This window comes from Scatophagus argus, chromosome 11 (assembly GCF_020382885.2).
Source record: "Scatophagus argus isolate fScaArg1 chromosome 11, fScaArg1.pri, whole genome shotgun sequence".
Taxonomy (NCBI): Eukaryota; Metazoa; Chordata; class Actinopteri; family Scatophagidae; genus Scatophagus; species Scatophagus argus.
Window position 1 is genome coordinate 18,103,380 of NC_058503.1, and position 10,692 is coordinate 18,114,071.

At 41.5% G+C, this 10,692-nt stretch overlaps 1 protein-coding gene across 1 annotated transcript; it reads left to right on the forward strand.

Annotated features, from left to right (window-relative positions):
• The first annotated feature begins 1,739 nt into the window (after positions 1 to 1,739).
• cdk5r2b (cyclin-dependent kinase 5, regulatory subunit 2b (p39)) lies at positions 1,740 to 5,019 on the forward strand. The gene has a single exon (XM_046404783.1). It carries the CDS (start codon positions 2,196 to 2,198, stop codon positions 3,072 to 3,074), a length of 879 nt encoding a protein of 292 aa, XP_046260739.1. The 5' UTR covers positions 1,740 to 2,195; the 3' UTR covers positions 3,075 to 5,019.
• Positions 5,020 to 10,692: the final 5,673 nt, after the last annotated feature.

Below are 10,692 nucleotides of genomic sequence, written 5' to 3' on the forward strand. Positions count from 1 at the left end.
TCATGTCTAACACCCTGAGATTATTCCTCTGTCACATCCTGTTGCATTTTGTTTGATTATTGATGAAAGAGTATCTTTTGATCACCACCTGATGTATGATGTGATGGATCAAAGGTTGCCGTGATCAAAAGAGTTTGTGTGTGAAATGGGTGCCACTTTGCAGTTTAGGGACATTATTGTCTTCCATTGTAATTCTCAAAGTTTGATTTGAATTAATGCATCATGTGATATCTCAAAAATATGAGTTTTACATATTTATATGGTAAGTTCATCAAAATGCCCCAGAATCCAAAGTACTTCTTTAGTCCTACCATCAGTCAAAAACCCAAGGAATTTGAATTTACTATTTACTGTCATAAACAACAAAGAAAATGATCAGATCCTTACATTTAAGATGTTAAAATAAAGAAATGTTTGACATTTTTTGGGGGGGGGAAATCCATCAATTATCAAAATAGTATGCAACTGAGTTTCGTTCCTTCAACTAATCGACTGATCATCTTGGTCCTGTACGGGAGTAAGAAGGACATCAGAACACAGGTTTCCAGTTATTTATTAATCTTTTACAGTTCAACTGAATGGCAAAGCCCATTTCAAGGACTCCATAGACTTTCAATGCTATTTGTATCTGTTTCCATTCCAGAGTGTACTCATGTAACTCTGTGAAGGGGTGCCAATTCTGCCATGGTAATTGGATCACTCGGAGAGTTTCGTAAGACACGCATTCACTGGTATAGTAGCTTTGTGTTGGATTAAAACTGTGACCTGCAAGAAGAAATCACAGCAAGCCAGCAGTGAGTCCTTCACAGATCATGTCCTGGCTGAGAGAGATCGATATTTAGTGGGACAGATGTGAAATATACTGATAGAGCTGATGATGTATCACTGCCTCTTCAGAAAATGTGAAGTTTTTGAAGATAAGTCTTGCGACCTGTTAAGCGATCATACAGCAGAACTCTTGCATTATAAAGAAAAGAAATGAAAAATTACAACATTAGGAATGGACTGCAAAACAAGTGCATGTGGTGCTTCTTCTTTTGAAAATTAAAGTGCCTGGCATCCAGCATACGCCACATATTTCAAATTTTAAGTTTCATTCGCCCAGAGCTGGCACAAACACTTTGCTCAGATTTCTTGCCAACAGCTCTTTGGGGAACATTCTTGTTCAGCCTTTTTCGGGGAAAGAGTGTTGATAGCAGCTAAAGGATATTTTCATCAAATTATCAGTGAATAGACCTGTCCACTGCATCGTTCACAATTGCAGGTCAGTGTATGGGCTTGTTTTGCTGGCAAGATAAGTAGTCTGGTCTATAAATAGCTGTAATTTTCCAAACTGGACTAGTGGAGAAGAAGAACAGGAGCCTGAATAGTGCTTCTTACCTGTGTTGCTATAGTGATGTGCCAGTCCTGAACGAGCTGACTTCATGTGCCAATTAATTTACGTGAATGATAGGATGTCTTTTATTTTAAATTTATATAAGACAACATAATAGGATGTAACGTATTTGGTAAATACGATCCACGAATCATTTCACTTGAAGACCCAAGCACGGTGTGATTTTTGCATGTGCGCACATACTAATCACAGGATAAATTATATGCTGCTATGATGTGCTAAATTATAAAAGCCAGGCCCAGAGGACTTTAGAGGACCCTCTAAATGAAGAGGCGTCTGGGAGCCCAAAGTGCCACCTCTTATACTGCTGAGCTGAGCCAAATAATCTGGCTCACTGAAAAGAGCCTGAATTCCTATCACTAACTATCAAGGGCCACCTATACCTAAAAACAACACCCCCACTGATTGGATCATCGATTGCCTCTCTCATTGGCTGGCTCGGCTGTCAGTCAGGAGCTGCACTTGCTGGTTCGTTAATACCTACGACTGACGCAGGGGGCGACTAATCTTCGTTTCGACTCCAGCAACAGGATTGTGTCGCAGCGTCTCCCTGCCGAGGCGCTGACGGAGCATCTGTTGGCATCTCCGACGACTGCATGGTTGGAATACAAGTTCACTCCGAAAACCAGCTCCATCTTCGTCCCCTACCGCTCAGGAACGACCACACGGAGTAAAAGTGAACGTGTAAATGGAGCTTCAATCGTTGTCGTGACTGTTTGCCCGCCACCTCTCACCCTGCAGAAGACTGCGTTGAAGTTGCAGTAGCATCCACACCTCCGCGACCCTCTCCTTTGCAGTCATGGGAACCGTCCTCTCCATCTCTCCGGCGACTAAGAAGGCATCTATTATGGACGCCGAGGTCGCAGGGGATGGAGTCAAAAACGACAAGAGCCTCAAGCGGCACTCGATGTTCGTTTCACTCTCCTGGAAGAAGCTGGTGGCCAGTTCCGCCAAGAAAAGTGCCAAGAAAGTGACCCCGAATCCGCTGCCCGCCCCGTCCAGCCAGGTGGCTCAGCTCAACAGTGAAAACATCAGGAAAACGCACCAAACCGAAGAGAGGAAACCCAAAGTGCCAATCCCGGTCCCGGTGCCCACGGTCCCCACGCAAAACAAAGAGGTTGCAGTCCAGAACGGGAGGCTTTCCACGGTTCAAAAGCAGCCCAGCAGCCAGTCTCTGGTGTCACCGAGACGTATAGTCATCCAGGCTTCTACCGGGGAGCTGCTTCGCTGTTTGGGGGACTTCATGTGCCGCAGGTGTTTTAAACTCAAAGAGTTAAACAGCGGAGAGGTGGTCCTCTGGTTCCGAAACATTGACCGGACTCTCTTGCTTCAGGGCTGGCAGGACCAAGGCTTCATCACGCCGGCTAACGTGGTGTTCGTGTACCTGCTGTGCGAAGACGCGGTGGCGGACAGCATCGACAGCCTGGCCGAGCTGCAGGGCACCTTTCAGACTTGCCTCTACCTCGCCTACTCCTACATGGGCAACGAGATCTCATACCCACTCAAGCCGTTTATGATCGAGTCGAACAAGGACGTTTTCTGGGAGACGTCGCTCCGGATCATCAACAGGATGAGTGCCAAAATGCTGCAGCTCAACGCAGACCCGCACTTTTTCACCGAGGTCTTCCAGGACCTCAAAAACCAGCGAGATAGCAGTGAGTCCAACCTGGACCGCTGAAACAAACAAGACACTAAGGGTTTCTTTTTTTTTCCTTTTTAGATGAATGTTTTGCAAAATCACATAATGGTGATTTGAATGTAAAAGCCAACGTTGAAGGCATCTCACGTGTGGGCTGAAAATCTCTCTAATGATGTTACACAACTGGTGTTTAGGCTACGGTGTAGGAGATTTCATAAAATGCATGCCAATGGTATAAATGTCCTCTTTTGTCTTGTCCCTGGAGTGACGCAGGGATTGACATCTTGGTACAAATCACATCCTAAGTGGCACGATTACGACTGACTAAGAAATTGCGGTAATCTCCAGTTTTGTTTTGTTTTGTTTTTTTTAGCCGGCCCAAAATTTTCCATCGGTAGGATTTTTTTTTTTCTTGTTGCACCACATTTAAAAAAAACAACAACAACAAAACTTCACATTTTTCTTACATACATGTTTGGTACCATAACAGTTTTATTCGTGGGTTATAATGTCGCAGTGAGGTGAGGTTCCAGGCACAATCAGAAATAGAAATCTGTGTGGAGGAGTCGAGAGGCGGAGCTGTCCGAGGTGCTGACCTGTGCGGCCATTTCTCCTCCACTCCCTGCTATTTCGAGTCACTTGGCCAAAACAGAGTCAAGTGTGGCTTTAGAGGACCAAAGTCATCCCAGTGCGCGCCGTCAGGACGCAGGCCTAAGCCTCAGAAGTGGAGGTGTACAGTAAATTGTGCTTTAAAACAAAAAAATCCCCTGCGAGATGACAATTAAGACATGCAACAGATATCAGAAACATGTTTTGCTAAGAAGACATGTTGTTGCAGACATTCCTCCAAGGCCAAAGGTAAAGGCTATAGTTTCAATCTCCAAACCTTGAGTGGACATGACAAAAAAGCGCCAAGCAGCTGTGTGTCTACAACTGTTTTCAGCTCCTTCTGTGTGTTTTAAAACTACCACTTTCTTCATACAAGCCACCTCGATTTGAATTACATAACTTGTTTTTGGCTACCAACGTGATGTAAGTGGGCAGTTGGTTCAAGCTGGAACTGAGGGTAAGGGGCAGAAATGTAGAGAAGGGGGGTATCTTTCCTCCTGGAATGTATATGATAAACTGCACTAACTAGGCCTGTAGATGGCTGTACAGCAAGAGCAGCAGGATTTTTTCGAAAACACTGCAGAAGCCACCATGAGTAGAGACTGAATGGAATGTATGACTTTTCAAGAGATTTTTCTTCCTTTTTTTTTTTAATCTCATATGTGCCAACTATTAAATACTATTGGCCTGGATCTGTATGGTTTACATGTAACTATCCCCCATTTAAAATTTGCCCTCTATGTTATTTGTCTCTGCCTGTTTTAAGGGCATCTGTACATGAAGTAGTTCAAGCACAACAACAACAACAAAAAAAACAAAAACAAATAGAACTTAGTGGTCAAAAAGTGTGCTCTGTAAATGTTCTGGGATTCAAATCAGGAATCATTATGTAAATATTGAATGTGGAGGTCTCATTAAGTGACAGAAGACGATCATTTGCACACAGCACTGCAATTTCTATAAGCTAAAAGTGATTTGGGCATAGCTGACGGGTTATTATTCAGTGTTATGCTCCTTCTGAGTGATCGTTGTGATGTTGTGTCGTGAACTCATTGCTTGGAAGGTGGAATGTAACGCTGCTATTTTGCACAGCTGAGAACAAACCGTTGATGTTTTGCACAGTGGTATAACAGCAGTAGTGTACCAGTGTTCCTCTCAATCACTGGAGTGTCATGCTCTGGGATGATCATCCATGAAGATGTACAGTCCATTTTTTTCTATATGTCAGTTATGGAAAGTGATATTTAGATATGTGTGTTGTCTGTGGTGCTGTGCCACAGTTGCATTCACTCTCTCTACATGTTAATAGAAGGTCAGTGCAGTAGTTGTTTATGGTGACCATGATGAAATAAATCCAAACTTGTGTAGGATCTCATATCTCTTTTGTCACTTTGTCTTAATGATTATGCGCATGTGGTCACTACTGTGCAGTGAGCGTACCTGTTTGTGGCCCATGTGCGCACGAACGTCGCAGTTTGCTCAAGACCTAATTAACTTGGACAGCCTCTTATCTACTCACAGCATTCACTAATCCTCTGATTTGCAGGGGACCCTTGGGACACGGTTATGCAAGAGAAATAAGTCCATGACGGATATGCTTACTGGGATGATACCGTAAGGTTGCCATGAGACTGAGGCTCGTGAGACTTCGTTGGTTGCCATGAAACAGAGTGTCCTTACATAGACATGTTTACTGAGCCAAATTTTTGAGATGTTGACAAAAACATTTGATTTTTTTTTTTATGTCCCCATGAGTGTATAAGAAGTGGAAGAGGAGCTGCATTGCACCCTGGAAAAGGTTGCAGTTGATATACCTGAGTTGTACACTGAACAATCAAGTAAGCTGACACATATAGAGGATATTTTTGGTATTCGGTCTGTGTGTCCTGGGTATTCTAATTGGGGCCACATACTGAAATGGGAACAGAAACCAAACAGTAAAAAAGTAAAGTATAAAGAAAAAAGGAGGAGGTATCAGTTAAACTAAACTGGTCTCCCTCTCTACAGAGTGGTACATGTCTCCCAAGTTGCATTTTCTAATTAAAATAGAGCATATTCTGATGTTCCAGAAGCTTCCATCTGTGTAGTGCATGGATACAGCTATCACATGCAGTATGAGAGAATGGAGCTGAATTGATAAGGGTTTCCTCCTATTTTTTTATGAATAAACCACGTGGGCTGGAAGGTTGCTTCATGTGATTGGTTAGAATCTGCTGCAGTCTCAGAACTGTCTGTCTGTCTCTCTCTCTCTCTCTCTCTCTCTCTCTGTCTCTCTGTCTCTGTGTGTCTCTTAGGGGGACATGAACACATCTATTTACGGAACAAAAATGAAGAAAGGCAGACTCTCAAACAAAAAAAAAAAAGAAACCTTGACAGAAAGGGAACAATGTGAAATAGTGTGGGAGGTAAAGACAGAGAGGAAAGAAAGTAGCACAGGGAAATAGAGAAATAAAAAAAACGAAAAAGGGGTAAATGAGAACACAGAGAGCAAAGATAAGGAATGAAACCTATTTTCATTCATTTATTTATTCATTCATTAAACAAACCATTTAAAACAACCAGTGCAGAGCTGAAACTTGGTTCAAATCTATTTTGCTTGTAAGTAATCGTATGTCAATGGATTTTCAGTGTATCTGTATGTTAACTTATTAATACGGGAGTGGTTTGTGTAACACATATTAAACCTGTTGTAACTTGATTGGTCAATAGCGTTTTAAGCAGAGTATGGTAGAACTTTCTCTTCAAATTTCAACATGTTTCCTTGCAGGAATCACACATGATGGTCAAAATAGCTTCCCTGCAGTAGTTTAGTTTTCCCCCCTCTTTCTCTAAGTCCTCACAGGTTGACTTCATGGCAGAATCCTGCAGCAGCATTATGTAACAGCCTCCCAGTGCAGTGTTGTGAGTTTTCTCTTTATTATTAAGATTCAGCCCGGGTCTCCTGCATATCTGTCTTCCAGCATTCTTCTCTGCTGTGTCTCTATAGTAACGGCTAGGTAAGTGAATGAGAGCTGGACAAAGTGAGCTGTGTGGGGCTGAGCGTGGGCTGAACCACTGCACAACACGTACATACACACTGCTGTGAGCAGCAGAGGACACTCGCTCAGTGTTTGTGAGCGTCTGACTGTGCAGACACGTCTCTGGTTCCTCCACATCCAGACACTCTCTGTCTTTTCTGAGTTACCCCTGCCGTGGTGCTGCTGTGTTTCTCATTCTGCTGGATTTGTCCTCTTCATCCCACCACCTGTGATGGAACAGAAGAGCAACAGTACACTTCATTGTCTGCGTTAGAGATATGAGGCTGTTACTTGTGAAACATTTTCATTGTTTATCATCATCTGTAGATTGAGCTACAATTCTGAATCCAGTGATGTTTACCAGCACGGACACGTAACCAGAAAACAACAAAAACCTGTTAATAACAGGTCAGTATAGTCAATAGGACACTTGTAAACACACTGTGTGTAGGCTGCAGTGAAGTCAAGTCGGTTTTATTTTTATAGCCCAAAATCATAACCCAAAAGGCCTCAGTGGGCTTTACAATCTGTGTAATGTACAACGCCCTCTGTCTGTCCCAGCTTTGGATATAACCTTTGTAGCCTCATATTTTCCACTTTTAAACACATTTGTAAGTAACAAAATAGAGAGATGGTAGACTAAAAAAGACAAAAAGGGGGCTAAAATCAATCTATTTATGGAGCAGAAGTTTGTTTTCTCTTCTGTCCTCTCCTGTCCTCTCCCATCTTATGACCTCTCGGATTTCTCGAGTTACTGGGAGGGGTCTGACTCCTGAGTTGGAACCACTGGACTAAACTACTTAACTGCAGTGAACGCAGCTCCACAACCATCAACAGTAAATATGGCTGCATACACACTGATGGACTGATATTAACAAACTATCAGCATCATATATCTCAGCTTACAGCCTGGAGACATTTCACAGCAGAACCAGTACTTAACACTGATGACTTTGAAGTTTTATTTTATGAGTGGGTGTGACATTTATATACTGGAACTTGTAGTCATGTAAACAAATGCTTCTTCCTTCACTAGTAGACTACTAGACAATATTAAATGAATGAAGATAACATCTTTACCAGCATGTAAACAGTTCACTTTGCTGTTTTGAGGAAAAGAATTCTCTCTGATCTAACATTTGTCTGTTTCACCTGAATGGAAAAATGACCAAATCCACAGCGACTGAGGAAACACCCTATAGGGATTATGTCTATTTTGCTGTCCTCTTGCCACATAACAACCCCACTAATCTCTTTAACTAGATTACTCCTGCACGTAGTCACAGTAACAGGCAGCTGGTTGGCACTTTTACGTAGAAGGCCGAAGTCTCGTAAGGTAAAAATTAAAAATAAATAAAAATCTTTGCTTATGTAGTGCAGTTACTGAAGAGTGACTCATATGCTGTCATGTTGCATGTTGTATATGTTATATAACTACTGTGGATTTTTGACACATTTTATATTTAAAGTTCAGTTGTTACACAATATGAAACGAATCAGAACAGTACGCTAATTTCTTCATTCATCACACACCTACACAATGTTCATTGTTATTTTCTCCTCTTATTTTGCCACTGAATCACCTCACACCACATGAATTTGCATGATTATTCATCCTTTTAGTTTTATGTAACAGCCAAAATCCGACTCTAGATTCTGAAGCACAGAGGTAGTCCAATCCATGACCATTATCTAAATCAACAAATTAACACGCTAGAAGCAAACAGCTGGAAACACAGACTTGTAACACTGAACAGAAAACATTATGTTGTTCAATGCTCAGTCCATCTTAAGTCTAACTGTAGCCACAGTAGGGAGGCTGGGTGATACTTAACCTTACATTTTCACGAGGATTAAAGACACCAAAGGCATTAAACTCTTAAATCATTCAGCCAGTGCTAAATAATGCCTCAAATCCCCCAGAATCACTTTGCCAGTAATGGTCACGATGTCTTAACAGGGAAAATATGTCTCCATTGAGTCTTTGTCTTAACATTGGCAGTTTATTGAACCTTTTTTTTCGTATAGGCCTATCAAAAGCTGGGTCTGTATTCAGACAAGTGAGTGTGTCTGAAAAGGGGTAAAACACATTGGCCTAAATAGCTCTTACCTACTTTCTTTTACATCTCTCTGTCTCTCACTTCTCTCCACGCCTCCTTCTCTTTCCCTCTTATGCTTAAGTCTATTTCAGCACCATGTAGGTGTGTTGTTCTAATTTAGCTGAGTCTTCATTACCACTCTCTCCAGCTGGAAGAATGACTCACTGACTGCAACACTTTTCAAAGCCACACAAAGCCCACTGACTGCTGTACACTGTCTTTTAATAATGCATTGTTGTGGGACAGAGAGACCTGATTCTTTATCCTGTATATGTAATGATGTATACCTGTCAGGATATAATGCCATTTGAGCAAATGTAATAAAAAAAAAAACAAAAAAAATTTTTTTTTTGAAAAGTTGCTAATGGTAGCCAAGCTGTTTTTGAATGAATAGCTTCCCCCCTTTATTTTCCAAATGTTCTTACTCCACACTGTTCAACATTTTTCAACAGCATAATTTACAGTCCGCACTTACAAAACTGCGCAGCAGCCTTTTGACAGATGTTGGAGCTTCCCAGCACCACCTGGGCACACCTAGCAGAAAGACTCTCTTTTGACACTGCATTACCACACATCATTATCATAAAAACTAAAGATAAATTCATTGTGATGGATTATCTCATGCAGTTTTGAATGTCTGAATACAGGCATACCCACTACAGAGAAGTTATTTAAAAAGAAAAAAAAAGTGTCCATTCATAAAACACCCAAGTTTACGACATGCTTTAGAAAATGACATGTGGTGCTAATCAGAGGCTGCAGAGGTAGTACTCATTGGTGAATAAAAAGGGCACTGACTGACCAGTGCCCAGAAATGCATGTTGATGCTGACTAATTCTCCAGCATGAGCAGCCTAAAAGTATATGACAATGTGAAATGGGTTATAACCATACACTGTTTAATAAATAGTGGACAGAGCCACTGTGACGTCAGCTGGTTTCCAAAGAGCCGTATGTGAAACTCAATGTGGTCGGCTCCAGCTGTGGCATCTTGGTTTTGCCTGACTCCGCCTAAGTCCCACATAATCCAAAAAAATGGTAGTGTGGGTGGGGCTGAAGTGAGCTGTTTACTAAAACTTGCCCACCTGCGTCAAAGTTACCAAGCTAGCTAAGGCTAACAAATTAGGCTATTGTATATTGCCTCACAAAGAAAGCTGAAGAAATTTCCACTTTACCTAAATGTGGGATTGTTTATGTTTATTGGCGTTACTTGCACAAGTCTGACCTCGGGTTTACTCACCCCATACAGCCAGAATCCCATACTGTACATTAAACAAAAATTTCCAAAAGACACCAACACAATAAACACAACTGAGAGGTCAAGTTCAGTGAGTCAATCTGTCGGTCAAAGGGGCCACAACCATAAATTTAAGAATTAATATCATTTTTTGAAGTAAGTTATATAAAAATTTACCTTCATACCGTTGTATGTAAGTGAATTTTATAGCTATAGAGACCAAAACCATTTTTGTACCAGGCTTTAAAATGTATATTTTGGCTGTTAAGTTGAGCATTTTGTCATGGGGTCTTATGGGGATTGACTAGCTTTTTGGAGCCAGCCTCAAGTGGCCGTTTGAGGAACTGCAGGATTTGGGCACTTTTACGCTGGCTTCGTTTTTCAGCCACTGAGATTGCTGCTTGCTTACGATATGCAAAACACCCAGTGTGATCCGTAAATCTGTTTCATTGAGTCAGTGACAGGCTTTAGTCTTACAAACACGTTTGAGACTGTCTGCCCGCCCGTTGACAGACTGAGTAATATGTGATATATACAGTACAAACAGTGAATGCTGCTGATTTAAGACACCAACAGCTAAATTTTTCAATTTTTTAAAATACTTACACAGAACATTCATTCATTTCAAGTGTTTGTATGATTGCTAAAACATTTCTCTTCTTTTTCTCCCTTCCTCCTCCCCCTCCTCTTCATCGT

Bases quoted from the DNA above. Each gene is read 5' to 3' on its own strand.
- cdk5r2b (XM_046404783.1), top strand. From the start codon at position 2,196: ATGGGAACCGTCCTCTCCATCTCTCCGGCGACTAAGAAGGCATCTATT.